The sequence below is a fragment of the Lepidochelys kempii genome, chromosome 6 (genome assembly GCF_965140265.1).
Source record: "Lepidochelys kempii isolate rLepKem1 chromosome 6, rLepKem1.hap2, whole genome shotgun sequence".
Lineage (NCBI taxonomy): Eukaryota > Metazoa > Chordata > Testudines > Cheloniidae > Lepidochelys > Lepidochelys kempii.
In genome coordinates, this window is record NC_133261.1 from 2,589,979 (window position 1) to 2,610,221 (window position 20,243).

The window sequence follows — 20,243 nt, forward strand, 5'->3', positions numbered from 1 at the left end:
TGTGAGGCGCCCGGTGCGACGGGGGGCCCCCGATCTCGGTCAGGGTCTGTGTAGAACGTGGCACAATGGGGACCCCCAATCTCGGCTGGGATCTGTGCCGTGTTCAGCACAATGGAGTCCCCGATCTCAGAATCTCTGGATACTATTGTAACATTATTATTAATAATAATTAATAGGCAGTTAAACAAAAATGTTCCTCCCCAGAGCCAGTTGCATTGTGGCATCAGGAAATGTCATTTCTAAATCCATAGAATGCTGGGTAGGAGAACCCACTGGGAAGGGATCATAACACAAATGAAGGCGAGTGGCTTCTCTCGTGCCCGATTCGACATCTCAGCAGCTGGGACTGCACAGGAAACAGAGAGAGCTGCCGATTAGCAAGTGACAATCTGCCATTGGATGAAGCAAACAGACGGAGCCAGAATTCTCTTCTCTGGGTCGGTAGCTAATAGACATGGATCTTTCCCTTGTATCCCTTCCAGTTTTTATCTGCGAAAGTGACCAGAAAGACAACAGGCAGTGAGGTCATGCGGTATCTTTAGCCATGGTTATGATGCTTTGGTGGATCCCAAAGCACTTTAGAGGCTGCATGCACGGGGATCACTGGCTTGACGCGGAGATGCAGCCAGCTCTGGGGTGCCGTTGCATGGGGATGGCTCACCCGGCGCGGAGATGCAGCTGGCTCTGGGGTGCCGTTGTATGGGGATGGCTCACCCGGCGCGGAGATGCAGCCAGCTCTGGGGTGCCGTTGCATGGGGATGGCTCACCCGGCGCGGAGATGCAGCCGGCTCTGGGGCGGGGCAGCTGGGGAACAGCTGCACACAATGCAGCACAGGGATGGCACACCTGGTGCTGAGATGCGGTCACCTCTGGGGTGGGTGGCCGGGTACTGAGCTACACAGTTTAATACAGGAAGAGGAGGGGACCCTGGTATCTAGCTGAAAGCGCAGGGGGGAGCGAGGCAGGCAGAGCGAGGGATTCAGCTAGGACACCAGAATGAACTCTTGGATTAAAGACGAACGTGCCGGAGACACTGCAATGGACGTTGTCAGCACAGCGCCCCCTAGTGCTGCACTGGGGCCACCCCTGACTGCCAGGGGACAGCGCCTCTTTTCAGCCCCTGCCTTGCTCCCTGCAGCACAGCGCCCCCTAGTGCCACGCTACAGCGGCTGGCGGTGGCAGAGCTGGCCTCTGGACGGCTCGGCGGTTGGCAGGCAGGGTGGGCGCTTTGTCCCAAGAGCTGGGTGGGGAGGCAGATTGCAGGAGGGTCAGGTCGCTCTGCGGCGAGACCACGCTTCTGAACACCAGTTACGGTGCCTGGGGAGTGACAAAGTGTCCTTGGGTATTTGGGGACTCACCTGCCCCTCGTTTGGCACAACCGGGTGGCACTCGCTTCTGCCCCTGGCTACTGGAAGCTGTAGGGAAGAGAGGTATAGTCAGTGAGTGTCTCCACTAAGTCACCCAAATTATTCCCTGGTAGTGCAGTGTGGCATTGGGGGTCAGCATTGGTGGTGAGGGGCGAGCACCCCTTACTGAGCCCCTTCCCCACTCCCCGCAGCTACGGCACCCCCTAGTCCTGCACTGGGACATCAGGGCCAGCACTGACTGTCAGGGGAGAGTGCCCATTACTGAGCCCCCCATTCCCTGCAGCTCAGGGCCCCCTAGTGCCCCACCAGAGTGACTGGTGGGGGCAGAGCTGGGCTGTGGATGGTTTGGTGCTTGGCAGGCAGGGTGGAAAGTTTGTCCCAAGAGCTGGGCGGGAGCTCTGGTCGGGGAGGCCGATTGCAGGAGGATCAGGTCGCCCTGTGGTGAGACAACACATCTCAACACCCCTTGGACTGCCCGGGGAGTGAAAAATGGGACTCAGGCACTGCAGGACTCACCTTCTCGTCGTCTGGCAAAGCCGGGTAGCACTGGAATTTCCCACTCTCCACCGGAACCTGCAGCAGGGAGAGGCATAGTCAGGGAGCGTCTCTGAGTTACCCACATTGTTCCCTGCAGCACAGCGCCCCCTAGCACTGCACGGGGGCATTGGGGTCAGCATTGGCTGCCAGAAGAGAGCGCTCCCTACTGAGCCACCTGCCCCAATCCTTGCAGCACAGCGCCCCCTGGTGCTGCACTGCGGGACTGGGGTCAGCACGGTGGTGAGGGGAGAGTGTCCCCTACTGATTTGCTCTGCTCCATGCAGTACCCAGTACATGCTATGGTTTGCCCCAAAGTGACACTGCAAAGGGATGGCTTGCCCAGTGCTGCGATGCAGCCACCTCTGGGGTGGGGCAACGGGGGAACAGCTGGATAATGCCGTTGCATGGGGATGGCTTGCCTGGCGCCGATATGCAGCCAGCTCTGGGGTGCAGCAGCCGGGGAACAGCTACACAGCGCCTCCTACCACCACGCTGGGACATCAGGGCCAGCACTGACTGTCAGGGGAGAGCGCCCATTACTGAGCCCCCCATTCCCTGCAGCTCAGGGCCCCCTAGTGCCCCACCAGAGTGACTGGTGGCGGCAGAACTGGGCTGTGGATGGTTTGGTGGTTGGCAGGCAGGGTGGAAAGTTTGTCCCAAGAGCTGGGCGGGAGCTCTGGTCGGGGAGGCCGATTGCAGGAGGATCAGGTCGCCCTGTGGTGAGACAACACATCTCAACACCCCTTGGACTGCCCGGGGAGTGGAAAACGGGGCTCAGGCACTGCGGGACTCACCTTCTCGTCGTCTGGCAAAGCCGGGTAGCACTGGAATTTCCCACTCTCCACCGGAACCTGCAGCAGGGAGAGGCATAGTCAGGGAGCGTCTCTGAGTTACCCACATTGTTCCCTGCAGCACAGCGCCCCCTAGCACTGCACGGGGGCATTGGGGTCAGCGTTGGCTGCCAGAAGAGAGCGCTCCCAACTGAGCCACCTGCCCCAATCCTTGCAGCACAGCGCCCCCTGGTGCTGCACTGGGGGACTGGGGTCAGCACTGGTGGTGAGGGGAGAGTGTCCCCTACTGATTTGCTCTGCTCCACGCAGTACCCAGTACATGCTATGGTTTGCCCCAAAGTGACACTGCAAAGGGATGGCTTGCCCAGTGCTGCGATGCAGCCACCTCTGGGGTGGGGCAACGGGGGAACAGCTGGATAATGCCGTTGGATGGGGATGGCTTGCCTGGCGCCGATATGCAGCCAGCTCTGGGGTGCAGCAGCCGGGGAACAGCTACACAGCGCCTCCTACCACCACGCTGGGACATCAGGGCCAGCACTGACTGTCAGGGGAGAGCGCCCATTACTGAGCCCCCCATTCCCTGCAGCTCAGGGCCCCCTAGTGCCCCACCAGACTGACTGGTGGGGGCAGAGCTGGGCTCTGGATGGTTTGGTGGGTGGCAGGCAGGGTGGAAGGTCTGTCCCAGGAGCTGGGAGGTAGCTCTGGATGCAGGAGGGTCAGGTCGCTCTGCAGTGAAACCAGACATCTGAGTATCCTTTAGACTGCCTGGAAAGTGAGAAAGGGGCCTCAGGTGCTTAGCGACTCACCTTCCTCTTCTGTGGCACCAGTGGGTGTCACTGGCTTTTCCCCCTCTCCACCGGAAGTTGCAGGAGAGAAAGGCATAGTCAGTAAGTGTCTGGGCATCCCCAACATTGTTCCCTGCAGCACAGCGCCCCCGCAACACTGCACTGGGGTCAGCCCTGACTGCCGGAGGACAGCGCCCCCTACTGAGCCTTTGCTCTGCTTCCCGCAGTGCGGTGCCCCCTAGTGCCACACCGGAGCAGCGGGTGGAGGCGGAGCTGGGCTCTGGATGGCTTCGGGGGAGGGATAGCTCAGTGGTTTGAGCATTGGCTTGCTAAACCCAGGGTTGTGAGTTCAATCCTTGAGGGGGCCATTTAGGGATCTAGGGCAAAAATTGGGGATCGGTCCTGCTTTGAGCAGGGGGTTGGACTAGATGACCTCCTGAGGTCCCTTCCAACCCTGATAGTCTATGATTCTATGGTGCTTGGCAGGCAGGGTAGAAGGCTTGTCCCAGGTGCTGGGTGGTAGCTCTGGGTATGGAGGCAGATTGTGGGTGGGGCAGGTTGCTTTGCAGCGAGACCACACCTCTGAACACCCCTCGGACTGCCAGGGCAGGGGAAAAGTGCCCTCAGATGCTTGGGGACTCACCTTCCCCATGCGTGGTACCACCAGTGGGTGTCACTGGCTTTTCCCCCTCTCCACCAGAATCTGCAGGAGAGAGAAGCCTAGTCAGGGAGTGTCTCTGAGTCACCCACAATATTTCCTGCAGCACAGCGCCCCCTAGTGTCGCAGTGGGGCATTGGGGTCAGCGCTGACCGCCAGGGGAGACCCCCCACTCCTGAGCCTTTACTCTGCTTCCCACAGCACAGCGCCCTCCACCGCCACACTGGGGAATCAGGGCCAGCGCTGCCTGCCAGGGAAGGGCACCCGCTACTAGGCCCTGCCCCATCACCTGCAGCTCGGCACCCTCCAGTGTCACACCGGAGCAGCGGGTGAAGACGGAGCTGGGCTCTGGATGGCTTGGTGCTTGGCAGGCAGGGTAGAAGGCGTGACCCAGGTGCTGGGAGGTAGCTCTGGGTGGGGAGGCAGATTGCGGGAGGGGCAGGTCACTGTGCAGTGAGACCACACTTCTGAACACCCCTCGGACTGCCAGGGCAGGGGAAAAGGGCCCTCAGATGCTTCGGGACTCACCTTCCCCAGGCGTGGTACCACCAGTGGGTGTCACTGGCTTTTCCCCCTCTCCACCGGAAGTTGCAGGAGAGAAAGGCATAGTCAGTAAGTGTCTGGGCATCCCCAACATTGTTCCCTGCAGCACAGCGCCCCCGCAACACTGCACTGGGGTCAGCCCTGACTGCCGGAGGACAGCGCCCCCTACTGAGCCTTTGCTCTGCTTCCCGCAGTGCGGTGCCCCCTAGTGCCACACCGGAGCAGCGGGTGGAGGCGGAGCTGGGCTCTGGATGGCTTCGGGGGAGGGATAGCTCAGTGGTTTGAGCATTGGCTTGCTAAACCCAGGGTTGTGAGTTCAATCCTTGAGGGGGCCATTTAGGGATCTAGGGCAAAAATTGGGGATCGGTCCTGCTTTGAGCAGGGGGTTGGACTAGATGACCTCCTGAGGTCCCTTCCAACCCTGATAGTCTATGATTCTATGGTGCTTGGCAGGCAGGGTAGAAGGCTTGTCCCAGGTGCTGGGTGGTAGCTCTGGGTATGGAGGCAGATTGTGGGTGGGGCAGGTTGCTTTGCAGCGAGACCACACCTCTGAACACCCCTCGGACTGCCAGGGCAGGGGAAAAGTGCCCTCAGATGCTTGGGGACTCACCTTCCCCATGCGTGGTACCACCAGTGGGTGTCACTGGCTTTTCCCCCTCTCCACCAGAATCTGCAGGAGAGAGAAGCCTAGTCAGGGAGTGTCTCTGAGTCACCCACAATATTTCCTGCAGCACAGCGCCCCCTAGTGTCGCAGTGGGGCATTGGGGTCAGCGCTGACCGCCAGGGGAGACCCCCCACTCCTGAGCCTTTACTCTGCTTCCCACAGCACAGCGCCCTCCACCGCCACACTGGGGAATCAGGGCCAGCGCTGCCTGCCAGGGAAGGGCACCCGCTACTAGGCCCTGCCCCATCACCTGCAGCTCGGCACCCTCCAGTGTCACACCGGAGCAGCGGGTGAAGACGGAGCTGGGCTCTGGATGGCTTGGTGCTTGGCAGGCAGGGTAGAAGGCGTGACCCAGGTGCTGGGAGGTAGCTCTGGGTGGGGAGGCAGATTGCGGGAGGGGCAGGTCACTGTGCAGTGAGACCACACTTCTGAACACCCCTCGGACTGCCAGGGCAGGGGAAAAGGGCCCTCGGATGCTTCGGGACTCACCTTCCCCAGGCGTGGTACCACCAGTGGGTGTCACTGGCTTTTCCCCCTCTCCACCGGAAGTTGCAGGAGAGAAAGGCATAGTCAGTAAGTGTCTGGGCGTCCCCAACATTGTTCCCTGCAGCACAGCGCCCCCCAACACTGCACTGGGGTCAGCCCTGACTGCCGGAGGACAGCGCCCCCTACTGAGCCTTTGCTCTGCTTCCCGCAGTGCGGTGCCCCCTAGTGCCACACCGGAGCAGCGGGTGGAGGCGGGGCTGGGCTCTGGATGGCTTCGGGGGAGGGATAGCTCAGTGGTTTGAGCATTGGCCTGCTAAACCCAGGGTTGTGAGTTCAATCCTTGAGGGGGCCATTTAGGGATCTAGGGCAAAAATTGGGGATCGGTCCTGCTTTGAGCAGGGGGTTGGACTAGATGACCTCCTGAGGTCCCTTCCAACCCTGATAGTCTATGATTCTATGGTGCTTGGCAGGCAGGGTGGAAGGCTTGTCCCAGGTGCTGGGAGGTAGCTCTGGGTGGGGAGGCAGATTGTGGGTGGGGCAGGTCGCTTTGCAGCGAGACCACACCTCTGAACACCCCTCGGACTGCCAGGGCAGGGGAAAAGTGCCCTCAGATGCTTCGGGACTCACCTTCCCCATGCGTGGTACCACCAGTGGGTGTCACTGGCTTTCCCCCGTCTCCACCGGAAGCTGCAGGAGAGAGAAGCCTAGTCAGGGAGTGTCTCTGAATCACTCACAATATTTCCTGCAGCACAGCGCCCCCTAGTGTCGCAGTGGGGCATTGGGGTCAGCACGGACTGCCAGGGGAGACCACCCACTACTGAGTTCCTGTCCCAACCCCTACAGCACAGGGCCTCCTAATGCCACTATGGGGCATCGGGGCCAGCCGCAACTGCAATGAGAGAGCAGGTAGCCCCCTGTGCAGCACCCAGTTTTTCCTTTCTGGTCCCCCATCCAAGCATTGACCTAGCCCCAGTCTTCTTAGCATGGGCGCCCAAAGAAACTGAGCTTGCTGTCTGGATCTCCCCTTACTTGGAGTAGGCTTCACTGGGCATCTGTCCTCTTCTAGGACCTCTGGAAGTGGCATGGGCTGCTTGGCAAAGTAACCATCCCGCGTGATGTCCAAGATCCATTCCTCATATGCGCTAACTTCTGTGTATACCCCGGGCTGGCTCTTCCTCCCGCAGCCATTGCGAAAGCTGGAGAGGCCAGTCAGGTACCAGGTGCCCTTCTCATTGCAAATCAGAGGCCCCCCATCATCGCCCTGGAAAGTCACGAGCAAAGGGACAACTGCATGAACTCCAGACTGGGTGGGTTCTCAGGGCCTGTTGGACAGTGGATATTCTGGGTCTTCCCAAGGGCATGGCTGCATGAGGAGTTGTCCAGGAAATTTAGTGGAACAGTCCTCCTCCAAGAATGACCATGAGCTACCCCAGTGCACAGTGGGTCAGAGATTGCACAGACCATCTCTGCACCGTGGAGAGCTGTGGTGTGCTACATCAATGTCCAACCCAAGGCAGGATGGACTACCCACAGACAATAGGACAGGTCACCCTGGAGAACCAGGACATACTGGATCCATGCCTTACCGAACACCGGCTGGTTCAGCCCTGGGCAAAAATAGGACACATTAGTACCATGGACAGCTCTAGAGGAACAAGGGTGTGTGGAAAACCTGCCTGACCCAAAAGCATGTAGCTCAGCAATGGCCAATAGAAAATCTCAGTACCATGGACAGTGCCATAAGCCCCATGTACTGCTGGGTACCTGCCCCACTGAATGCTGGATGGTTCAGCCCCAGAGGATTGGACACTTCAGCACCATGGACAGCTCCAGAGGAGCCAGCATCTAGATTCAAGTGATCAGCACCCTGAACATCCAGAGCATCTGATAAGCAAATGGGGCAGGGGTGAGATGCGGGGGACGGGGACGGGGACGGAAGGCCTGCCAGAACCAGGCCTTTGGGTGGAAAATGGGGGAATGTCTCCCTTGACAGAGCCATGGAGATCAGTCCTTCAGAGCCAGCTGTTGTGGCTGCCCAGATGTTCTGAAGACCCGGGGGCCATGCTGTGCCGAGGATGGCTCACTCACCTCACAGCTGGTGCTCTTCTCCTGTTGAGCAGCGCAAAGCATGTTTGGGAGGATGGACACTGCCTCGCCAGCGGAGCCGGACTGGTTGTAGGTGCAGTTACAGGCGACAGGTCCCATGAGATCCACCTCCATGCCCTGTAGTAGCTGCGGTAGGGGAGCCCGATCTATAAAAACACAGAGACATTGTGTTGGCAGTTACCAAGCCCTACCCCTTATCCTACCCTCTGCCCCTTGAGCCAGCCACTGACCGCCTGGGGGCCAGATCGAAGTCGGTGCCCCTAGAGGGGAAAGGCCCCCATGTCCCACATACCATTCTCCCGTCCCCTGACCCAGCAGGTGCCGCCGAGCTGAAATCGGTGTGTCTTGTAGGGGACGCAGACAGCCCAGATGTTCTCCCCAAACACCACTGGCTTGGCGAGCCTCAGCAGTGCGATGTCAAATCCCGTCTTCACATTCACGTAGGCTGCATGGAGGATGAGCTTCCGAAGGCCCCTCTCTTCTTGCCAGCGTGGCTCTTCCCCCTCCCGCCGTTCACCCAGGAGCACCTTCCAGGCTCTGGGGTTTTGCCGCCTGCAACACAGCCCCCGGAGGGGGTTACTAATCGGTCAGGGCAAGGAGCTGGGAGTCAGGAGTTTGGAGTTCGATCCACGGCACTGGCAAGGGAGTGGGGTCAGAAGGGGATGGGGGTCAGGACTTCTGGGTTCTATCCCTGGCTCTGGAAGAGGAGTGGGGTCTAGTGCTTAGAGCAGAGGGGGATGGGGGGTCAGGACTCCTGGGTTCTATCTCTGGGAGGGGAGTGGGGTCCAGAGGGGAGCTGGGGAGGGCACACATTACAGACAGTCATTCATCTCTGATAGAGGCATGGATACCCTGATGTGCATGACACCTCTCCCTCCCCCCCCAACCCCTGCTGGGACACCCCCACCTCATGCCCCTCACTCACCCGATGAAGCAGTGAGCGGCCGCCAGCACCCGGCTCTCAGAGATCAGCGCTCCCCCGCAGACGTGCTGCCCCCTATATTGTAGGCTCACGTACCAGGGCCAAGGCCCCTTGGCAGTGACACTCAGCTCGGATCCGTTCAGCTTCCCACAACCTGGAGAGATTAGAAGTCAGTAGCCTATCACCTGCCCCTCACAGCCAGCCATTCCCCCTCCCTGGGGCTGGATCAGAACCAGCACCCCCGAGAGGGGAAAGGCCCCATGTCCCATTCCCCACTGGCCGCACCTCTGCACTTTTCATGGTCACTGCTGACAGGGGGCGGCGCAGTCTGGACAGCGAAGGAGGCTCCCTCTGTCTGGTTCTGGATCCAGTCGGTGTAGGCAGTGACCTCGGTCAGCAGGATGGGGCTGTGGGGCCGGGCACAGCCCACTGAGAAGCTCAGGATCCCGGCCTGGAACCATGTCCCGTCCTCGAAGCAGGCCACCGGCCCCCCGGAATCACCCTGGGGAGGGATGGGCATGGACATTCAGGGCTGGGGAGCAAGGTGTGATCCCTTTGCCCTCTCTACCCCCATCCAAACTAGGGGCAGCCCCTCTGTTCCCCTCCCACAACCCATCTGCTTCCCCTTAGAATCATAGAATCATGGAATATCACGGTTGGAAGGGACCTCAGGAGGTCATCTAGTCCAACCCCCTGCTCAAAGCAGGACCAATCCCCAATTTTTGCCCCGATCTCTAAATGGCCTTCTCAAGGATTGAACTCACAACCCTGGATTTAGCAGGCCAATGCTCAAACCACTGAGCTATCCCTCCCCTTCTTTCTCTCCAACCCCTCAGCCCAGCCCCTCTGCCTTTCCCCCACCTGGCACCCCCCTTTCACTCTCACCTGGCAAGGCCCCACGCCCCCTTTCTGATACCCGGCACAGATCAGCCCTGGCCCGGCGGGGCTGGCGAGCTCCTTCTGGCGCAGATTATTGTGGATGCAGTTGCAGGTCTCTGCACTGAGCAAGTCCAGCCCCACCTTCTTGAGAGGCTTGGGAGGTGGGAGGGTCACTGCAGGGAGAGAAAGAAAACGGGTGAGTGCCCTGTCAGGAATGAGCATACCCCGGAGCGGGGAAAGGGACGGGGGACTAGATGTCTCCATCTTTGCCAGGAGCTCTCCCCTCTCACTCACTGTCCTCCTTCACCCTGCCCCAGCCGGTGGCCCAGCACTGGGACCCGAAGGCGAATTGGTGGTTGGCGTAAGGCAGGCAGATGGGGGCTACATCACGGCTGAAAGGGACGGGCTCAGCCAGCCTCAGCAGGGCAATGTCCAAGCCCTTAGTGAAGTCTTTGTACTTCTCGTGGGTGATGATCTCGGACACGTTCCGCACTATGCCCGGCAGACGGCCACCTCTCAGCTTCAGACGCCCCAGTACCACGTTCCAGGAGGATGAGTCCTTGGTCGTGTCCTTCCTGCAGGGGGATAAGGGCCTGGGTGTCATTACCAGGCTGAGTTCTAGACTTGTCCTAGATTGTGTATGCGTATGTGTGCTGAAGGAGAAACATATAAGCTAATTAAGGCTAATTAAGGTGTGGTTCCCTAGGGAGGGTGGCTACAGGTTAATTGAAGCACCTGCCGTCAATTAAGGCCTTGTCAGGAACCTAATAACCCCTCCCCCCCCGCTTCAGGCAGTCAGGGAAAAGGAGAGAGGACTGGAGCCTGGAGGTGTGCTGTAAGACTTGAAAGATCAGAGGACCAAAGTAAGGGAGACCCTGCCCCACCAGGGGAGGGAGACTCCCTCCCCCAGCGTCTAAGGACCAAAGTTACCCCACCCAAGGGGGAAGAGGGTGAGAACCCGCAGGGGTTGAGAGGGGCTGGGGCTCAGAGTGAGGAGCCAACCCAGACCCCTCTCCTGCTTCCCTCCTTTACTACCTTCCCAGGCCCCAAGAGCAGGGGCAAGAGGTGGCAGGTTAGCCCCCTGCCAAGAAAAGTGCAGGACCCACCAAACTGACACTGGCCATCTTGTCTCTCTCTCTCTCTATATATATATAGATTGCTTCCTGGCTCTTGGTGGTGCACTTGGTTCTAGGTTAATGGATCTTGCTGATTCTAGATTCCCTGTTCTGAGGTTATTTGTCTCTTGGTGGTGGTCATCTTTTTAAGTGCATGGCTCTAGACTCACTCTGGATTGCAGCTCTAGATTAGTGGGTCTAGGTTTGTTCTAGATGGTGCCTGCAAAACAGTTCTACATTCATGGTTCTAGACCAGTTCTAGACAGTACATACAACTATACAATTGTGGGTTTAGACTAATTCCAGATGTTGTATACAGCATGAGGTTCTTTGCTCTGGTTTGTACATATTGTTTTAGTTTCCTGCCTCTATGTTTGTTCTAGATGCTGCATGAAGCTCTAGATTCACTGCTCTTGATGGTAGACACCTTTCTAGATTTAGGTCTCCATTCTTTCCAGATCGTGCATACATATCTAGATCCTCAACTGTGGTTGGTGCACACAGTTTACATGCCCAGCTCTAGGCTCATTATAGATGCTGTGCATGGTTTTGGACTAACTGCTCTGTACTCTAGATCCTGAATACCTATCTAGATGTTGCAGATGCTCTAGATTTCGTCATCTCTGATCTTTCAAGTCTCAGGATGTTGTACTGGAGACCATGCTGGGTTCTAGAACAGCTCTCTGCCTCTGGATGATGTGTGCACTGTTCTAGACTGAGAGTTCTCGTGCCCATGGCTCTAGATGAGCAGCCCTGCACTCCCAGTGCTAGATGACACACACAGTCCTAGCTACCCTGTTCTAGAGGCCATGCAGACTTCTTTCCCCAAGATTCGAGCCCTGAGGTTCTAGACTCACCCAATAAAGCAGTGAGCGGCTGAAAGAACCCATTTGTCACCAATCAGGGTCCCTCCACACATGTGCTCCCCGCGGAGCTGCAGGCTGGCCTGCCAGGGCCACTCCCCTCTCCGGGCATTGACCCCACCGACGATCCGGCCAAAGATTCTCTGCTGGCCACAGACTGGTCCTGTAGAAAGTGGGGGAAATAGTTATCACTCAATAATCCTACCCCACATGTGGAAGAAAACAGAGGGAACTGGTCATTCCAGGAGAGGAGTGGGGTCTAGTGAGTTAGAACAGGGGGTCCTGGGATCCAGGACTCCTGGGTTCTATCCTGGCTCTGGGAAGTGAGTGGGGTCTAGTGGGTTAGCGCAGGGAGGGGAGGGGCATGGAATCCTGGGTTTTATCTCTCACTCCAGGAGGAGAGTGGGGTCTAGTGGGTTAAAGTATGGGGAGGCTGTGTGTGTGTGATGTGATTGTGTCCGCCTCATTCTGCATACCCTTGTGTGTGTGTCTCACTGTCATTACATCCCTGGTGGCATGTGCAAATTCCATGCAGCTGGATTGCAGAGTCTCTGCAACATCTGCTGCATGATTTACCAAACCTCCCTTGCCCATCAGCCTGGAAATCTGGAGCCTTCATCCCTCCCCCACCAGGGGGGAGGGATAGCTCAGTGGTTTGAGCATTGGCCTGCTAAACCCAGGGTTGTGAGTTTAGTCCTTGAGGGGGCCATTTGGGATCTGGGGCAAAAATTGGGGATTGGTCCTGCTTTGAGCAGGGGGTTGGACTAGATGACCTCCTGAGGTCCCTTCCAACCCTGATATTCTATGATTCTATGAAATGTTGCAATGGCTTTACTTGTGTATCCTATTAATCTAGACTCACGGAAATGTCAGGCTGGACGGGACCATGAGAGGGCATCAAGTCCAGCCCCCTGTGCTGATGCAGGACCAAGTAAACCTAGACCAGCCCTGACAGATGTTTGTCCAGCCTGTTCTTAGAAACCTCCAATGATGGGGATTCCACATCCTCCATTGGAAGCCCATTCCAGAGCTTAATGCCCCTGAGAGTTAGAAAGTTTTCTTCAAATTTCTAACCTAAATCTTCCTTGCTGCAGATTAAGCCCATTTCTTCTTGTCCTACTATCAGTGGACGGAGCGAACAATTGATCACCAGCCTCTGTACCAAAACCCTTAACATATTTGAAGATGGTTATCAGATCCCCCCCTTACTCTTCTTTTCTCAAGACTAAACACACCTGGCTTTTTTAACCTTTCCTCATAGCTCAGGTGGGCTAAACTTTTTTGCTCCCCTCTGGACTCTCTCATAGAAAGCTAGAATATCAGAGTTGGAAGGGACCTCAGGAGGTCATCTAGTCCAACCCCCTGCTCAAAGCAGGACCAATTCCCCAATTTTTGTCCCAGATCCCTAAATGGCCCCCTCAAGGATTGAACTCACAACCCTGGATTTAGCAGGCCAATGCTCAAACCACCGAGCCATCCCTCCTCTCCAATTTGTCCACATCTTCCTGAGAGTGCGGTACTCAGAACTGGACACAGCCCTCCAGCTGAGACCTCACCAGTGCTGAGTAGAGGGGGACAATGACCTCCCGGGTCTTCCATATGACGCTCCTGCTCATACACCCCAGACTGATATTCGCCTTTCTTTCCACTGCATCGCATTGTTGACTCATATTCTCTCTGTGATCTGCTATAAGCCCCGAAGCCTTTCCAGCAGCACTGCACCTCGCCAGTTATTCCCCCATTTTGTAGCTGTGCGTCTGACTTTCCCTTCCTACGTGCTGCGCTTTGCGTTTGCCCTTATTGACTTTCCTCTGGTGGATTTCAGACCAGTGCGCTGGGCATTGACTCATTTGCAGAAGCCCATCGTGAAATGCAAAAATCCTCCTTTCCAGAGCCGCCATTCCTGCTCCCCAGCCGCCACAGCTCCGGGGGCAGATGGAACCAGCCGCTCAGGAGCCTGGAGGAGGGCAGCCAAATTCCCACAAGCCCAGATCAGAGAGATGTTGGGCTTCCTACCTGTTGCTACTGCTCCTTGCTGGAGGCCTGTAAGGGAGAGAAAACAAGGGTGAGGAGCCTGTGTCGGTAGCCTCTGGGGGATGATTTCATCTGGAGGGATGTGCTGGCTCAGTAGGACCCAGTATCTGACTCCAGGGCAGCCCGGACCCAGGATACCCAGTGGACTTAGCAGGGAGAACTTACATCTCTGAGGCATCATTGTCTGTGGACTAGAGCTCATGGGTTAGAAAATGAGGGGTTGGGAGCCAGGACTCCTGGGTTCCACCCCTGGCTCTGGGAGGACAGCGGGGACTAGTGGGTTAGAGCATGCGGGGCTGGGAGTCAGGACTCCTGGGTTCTATCTCTCGCTCCGGGGGGTGGGGGAGTGGGTCTGGTGGGTTAGAGCAGGGGAAGGGAGTCAGCAGGACGCCTGGGTTCTATTTGCAGTTCTCAGAGGATAAAAAGGCAATAGACTAAAAAAGAAAAGGGTTGAAAGCCCAAGGACACCTAAGGGGATGGGGGGATATAAAATGGCTAAAAACCCAACAAAATCACCTCGGTGAAAGAAAAGGAAACTCTTTTTTAAAAACAAACAAGCAAATATTGGTTTGGGGCTTACAAACACACAGGGCTGTGCGCTAGGGGGCGCTCTCCCCGGGCAGTCAGTGCTGGCGTCAATGCCCCAGTGCACCACTAGGGGGCACTGTGCTGCAGGGAGTCGGGCAGGGCTCGGTCGGGAGTGCTCCCCTCTGGCAGTCAGTGCTGGCACCAATGTCCCAGAGAGACACTAGGGGGCGCTGTCCTGCACACAGCGGGGGGGGTGGGGGGCTCAGTAGGGGGCACTCTCCCCTCGCTGTTGCCCCCCAGTGCGGCACTAGGGGGAGCAGCGCTGCAGGCAATGGGGGGCTCAATAGCGGTGGGTGGAGCGTTAATGTGAACAGCGACTGCACCTTGCCCGGCTCGGTCCCATTTGGACTCCCCTCTAGGAAGCTCTTATCTCCTGGCCTGAGCCATGAGACCAGTTCGCTCTGGCTGCCTCATGTGGGTGCCGTCCAGGGGGCACGGTGCTCAATTTCCGTGGGCCCATCTAATGCTGTATCCTGCCCGCTCCAGCAGTGAGCAGGGCTGGATCAGAGGAAGTTGCCATGTCCCCACTCAGCATTGCCCAGCCTCTCTTGTGACATGGTGTTTGACCGAGAGGAAGATCTTCCTTCCTGTTCCTGCTCACAGGCAGTTCCTTTCTGCCCTGGAGCATGGGAGTGGGACCACTCCACCTTCAAATCCCCTACAGGCAGCAGCTTGTCCTTGGCCTGTCGGATCCCCGTGTGCTATGAACTGCACAGGGGTGACGGACTGTCACGCCCCCCCTCCCACCTCCCTAGTTTGTGCTCCCCACAGCCTGCACACCCAGCTGGCTGCCCGCTTGAGTTTCACTCGAGTGCAATCCTCTGATGCATCAGCAAAGCAATTCTAATCGGGCACTATCATGAAGACTGAGGCCAATTATTCCAAGTTCTCCCGTATCCACAAACAGACTCCGACTGTCTTGAAAACTGCGGCACCTCACGAGGCTGCACGGTGGGGTATTTGAGGTCAGCCCGAAATATGGCCCCCTAAAAATCACACGACAGCCACCACTTCCAGCTCTTACCACTTTGTTTGTGCGCGCCTATCGATGAAACGATGGCTCTCATCGACCTCAAAACTGATCTCCCCCGCTAAGTTTGGATCTCAGCTCCTACCCCCTTTGGGGAAGCGAGAGTGATGAAGTTATCCAGGCTCAATGTTAGCTCTCCAGTGTGGCTGGACGCCAAGCAAGGAGCCGGGGGAGAAAAAATCTTTATGTGCCCAGCAGGATTTGGTGACTAGTTGTGATGGTAAACTTCAGCACTCACAGGCTTTGAGCCTGAGTCCTGCCCTCCGCAAAGGCTATTTTTGGTAATGTTGCCTGGAGGCCAAAGGTTCTGGTTTCAGAGTTGATATTTCAAAATTCTGAGAAATGCCAAGCATGAGCAAGCAAGTTGCTTAACGCCAGGCCAGGTAGTCCTAACAGACAGTCCTAGTCTAAGGACTTGCGTACAGTTGCTATTGACCAGGATCCTGTCCTCAATCAAAGCAGCAACTTCAGTTGATCATGGAAAAGTCAACCCCCAGAGCAGGCTCCAGCTGTCTGTGAGAACTCATCCAATCTACACAAACCCAAGGACAGTCCTGATTGATTTCACCCCTCCCCGAGCTGTAGTTCCTTGGAAAACGGTGTTCCAAAGGACTTGTCAGACCCTGGAAACGTTTTTGTCACAATCGGCCCCCTTGCTCGTGCTGTCGTTGCAGAGAATTGCATGTGCTCTTTTTTGGATCCAACTCAGTCCAAGGGCAAGGCACCTGAGTCATGCTTCTCAGAATCTTGCCTCTCTCCTCGATTTAATTAATATGCCTTTCCAGGGAAATGATTGCCACATAGAATCGAAGTCTGCACATGGATGTGAGAACACCTTGAAAGAGCATTTCTCAAAGCAGAAACTTTGGCAAAACTCCCCCAAACAAGTCTCTGCAGAATGATGTTAGATAAGGATGCTGATAACTTTGGGGAGGGTGCAGAGAAGAGCTGTGAGAATGATTAAAGGATGGGAAAACCTGCCTCATAGTGAGATGTCCGAGGAGCTCAATCTATTTAGCTTTAACAAAGGGACAGTTAAGAGCTGACTTGGTCACTGTTTATAATGACTTACATGGGGAGCAAATATTTGATAATGGGCCCTTCAGTTGAGCAGAGAAAGGTCTAACAGGATCCAACAGCTGGAAGTTGAAGCCAGACAAATTCAGATTGGAAATAAGGTGCAAATTTTTAACAGCAAAGGGAATTTAATCATTGGAATAATTTACAAAGGGGGGATTCTCCATCCCTGACTATTTGTAAATCAAGATTGGATGTTTTCCTGAGAGATCTGCTGTAGTTCAAGCACACAAGTCCTACTGTCAGGCTACATCTACACTACAGCCGGGATCGACGCTCTGAGATCGATCCACCGGCAGTCCATTTAGCGGGTCTAGTGAAGACTCACCAAACTGACAGCAGATGGCTCTCCAGTCGACCCCTATACTCCATCCCCAACGAGAAGAGTAAGGTAAGTCGATGGGAGAGTTTCTCCCGTCGACCCCCAGCAGTGTAGACCCCGTGGTAACTCGACCTAAGGTATGTCAACTCCAGCTACATTATTCACGTAGCTGGAATTGCGTGGTGCAGGTCGACTTACCGCAGTCGTGTAGACATCAGACTCTAGGATCTAGTGGTGTGGAATCTATGAATGCGAGTAATATACATCAGTGGTTCTCAAGATGTAATCTGCAGATCCCCAAGGGGCTGGCAGACTATGTCTAAGGGGTCCACACAGACTTAAACTGACTGAACCGAATTCAACTCTACGCAGACAATCAATTTCCTAAGCTCCCTTTGACACTTTTTAGGGGTCTGCAAATGAATAAAGGTTGAGAACCACCCATGTACATAACACCAAGTTCTCAGAAAGCTTCCAAGGTTAGGACTGAAACTCTTAGCACTCGGGAAATACTCAGATATACTAGCCACAGCATGTCATCTCCAACCACCTGGCTGCGTGCATTCTGGTGGCCAGGAAAGCCCCAGTGTGGCTGCATGAGCAAACAACTTTCTTTGGCTCATCAGCTTGGAGATCCAACCTTTACCCTGATTAGCCTTGTGGGTGCTGGGCACCAGCTGAGATCGATGCTGAGCAGAGGAGGTCAGTTTGGACGTGGATCAGAGCCATTGTTTAAGCCCCGGGTGCAGCTGGAAAAGTTACAAGAGGCTGTAACTAAGGCTGTAACTATTAAGTTTAGCAAAGAGAAGGTTTCAGGGGGGACTTGATCCCATGTACCTACACGGAGAACAAATATTTGATAATGGGTTCTTCAGTCTAGCAGAGAAAAGTCTAACACGATCCACTGGCTGGAAGCTGAAGCTAGGTAAATTCAGACTGGAAATAAGGTGTACATTTTTAATGGGGAGAGTAATTAACCATAGGAACAATTTACCCAGGGTCGTGGTGGATTCTCCATTGTTACATTTTTTTGAATCAAGATTGGCTGTTTCTCCAAGAGATCTGCTCTAGGAATTATTCGGGGGCAGGCCTCTGGCCTGTGTTCTCCAGGGAGGTCAGACAAGATGATCACAATGGTTTGGGAAGCTATGAATCCATCCATCATTAACAGGAACTGGAGTCGCATTAGGCTGCTGGCGAGGGTGCTAGAACTGGGGCTGGGGCGGGATGAGTTTTCATAAAGGAGGGAGCTCAGGGCCATGGGAAAAGGGACCAAGGAGGAGATCGCGTGAGGAGATCGCGTGATCCCAGGAGGCAGCTGGGACTTGGAAGCCTGGAGCCAGAACCAGAGCCAGGACGGGGCTAGAGGCAGTGATGATGAAGCCTAAGGTGGCAGGGGTGGGGCTGGAGGCAGATTTGCGGGGGCTGTGGAGACGATTTGCAGGAAGGGGAAGGCTCCTGCCACAGCCCCTGCGGTGGGGAGCTGGCAGGGAGGCCGTGCTGTGCGATAAGAGCCAAGAAGACCTGTGGAGGCATGAGGCTGAGTCCCAGCAAGAAGCCCTAAGGAAGGAGGGTGGGGGTGGGAAGGGAGCCTGGGAAACCCGGGGCGGGAACATAAGAACATAAGAATGGCCCTACTGGGTCAGACCAAAGGTCCATCTAGCCTAGTATCCTGTCTGCCGACAGTGGCCAATGCCAGGTGCCCCAGAGGGCGTGAACCTTACAGTAATGATCAAGTGATCTCATCTCCACCCTCTGACAAATAGGCTAGGGACAGTTAGAAGACAAAGACTCCAGGAGATGGGGCATCTCACAGCAGCAGGTCAGGCCTAAAAGTGGACTCAGGGCCGAGCTGAGACCGAGGGGGCACTAAGGCAGTGGGAGATGAGGTGAGCCCCCGGCAGGGCTCGGAGATGGACCAGGAGCCAAGTGGGACCCAGAGTAAAGGCGCTGGGATTTCTTGGAGTGGTCGATGTTGAAGAGTCGGGGGCCTGAGGAGCTCCCAGGAAGAGGGCAGAGAAGGCTGGAATGTGGGGTGCTGTTTGATGTGGATTTGGGAGTGGAGTACCCCAGAATTAAAGCGGGAGCTGGCTGTGCTCTAGGAGCCAGGACTCCTGGGTTCTTTCCCTGGCTCGGGGAGGGGAGTGGGATTTGGTGGGTTAGGAGCCAGGACTGCTGGGTTCTAACCCTGGCTCTGGGAGGGGAGTGCGGTCTAGCGGTTAGAGCTGGGTGTCTGGGAGCCAGGTTTCCTGGGTTCTATCCCTACCTCTGGGAGGAGTGTGGTGGGATGCCTGGAGTCATGATATCCCAGCCACTCCAGTTTTGCCCGTGCACCAGGGAATCTGGTGCCCGGTGCATTGGAAGCTGTCTTGCAACCCTGCCCTGAGCTGAGCACTAATTTGGAGCAAACCATTGAGGGAACTTTATACTCTTACGCAGAAATGGCAAACAAACAGGGAAGCTTCCTGTTCACGGAAATGAGGATTTCCCCTACAATCCAGCTCCGCTCCAACCCCAAATGTAAACAAAAGCCCTGAGCAAATACCCAGCACTGTCCCGTGCTGACCCAGCCTGGCCTTTTCTCTTTCCCCAAGAGTGGGTCTCACTCATCCCTAGGGACAGCTGTTAGCTGCTCCCTGCTCCTACTCAGTGTTCCTTCTTTGTTGCTGGGTGAGGAGAGCAGAGGCTGGATTCATCCCGCGCAGGAGGTGTTAGCAGGACTGGGAGTCTGGATCAAGGCACTTTACACTCCTGGGTTCTCTCTCCAGCTCTGGGAGGGGAGTGGGGCGCAGTAGTTGGAGCATGGGGCTGGGGGGCTGGGATTCAGGACTCTCTGGTTCTGAAAGGGGAGTGGGGTCTAGTGGGTTAGAGCAGGAGGGGCTGGGAGCCAGGACTCCTGGGTTCTCTCCCCAGCTCCGGGTTTGCAGGTCCTGTCACCATCCCCATCGACCCAGCAGCTCGGTGCCTAAATCAGTCTCGCCACACCACAATGGCAAGCCACTTCCAAACTGCACCAACCCCATCCCGCAGCCAGATTTCCCTCCCGTCCCGTGACTCACAGATCCCGATCAGCAGCAGTTGCCGAAGGCTGAGAGATTCCATCCTCCGAGGGCCGATCTCCTGTGATCCTCCTGCGCCTTCCTCCGAGGTACAGTTTAAATACACCTCGCACCTGCCGCCCCAGGTCGTCCCGCCTGCATGCACCTTGCCAGAATTACACAATGAGGCGTGCGTGTGCAAATGGGTTACTCATTGCCACTTCATTAGGGCTTTCTCTGCCCCACAGGCTTGTGACTCCTCCTTGCTGAGCTGCGCCAGAATCACAAACACAGGGGCCTTCTGCCCCTTCCTTGAGGCTTTTCTAATGGATCTAGAAACTGTGTCCATTTCTGGCCATTAGAAATTCAGATCTTGGCTACCCTAGAAGACTCTATGGATGACTGGGGATCCGGGAGGATTTTGAGATGAGGACAGCC

General features: G+C 56.2%; 1 protein-coding gene across 1 annotated transcript; it reads right to left on the reverse strand.

Moving 5' to 3' along the window:
* Positions 1-445: 445 nt before the first annotated feature.
* Positions 446-19,869, reverse strand: LOC140912332 (serine protease 53-like). Its single transcript, XM_073346561.1, has 18 exons — positions 19,827-19,869; positions 13,733-13,759; positions 11,711-11,879; positions 10,033-10,313; positions 9,745-9,911; positions 9,145-9,361; positions 8,863-9,013; positions 8,230-8,489; positions 7,920-8,083; positions 6,861-7,092; positions 6,459-6,518; positions 5,292-5,351; positions 4,158-4,183; positions 3,502-3,535; positions 2,699-2,755; positions 1,884-1,940; positions 1,359-1,415; positions 446-489 (listed from the first exon to the last, which is right to left on the reverse strand). The coding sequence occupies exons 1-18, from the start codon at positions 19,867-19,869 to the stop codon at positions 446-448; spliced, it is 2,106 nt and encodes a 701-aa protein (XP_073202662.1).
* Between the last annotated feature and the right edge of the window lie 374 nt (positions 19,870-20,243).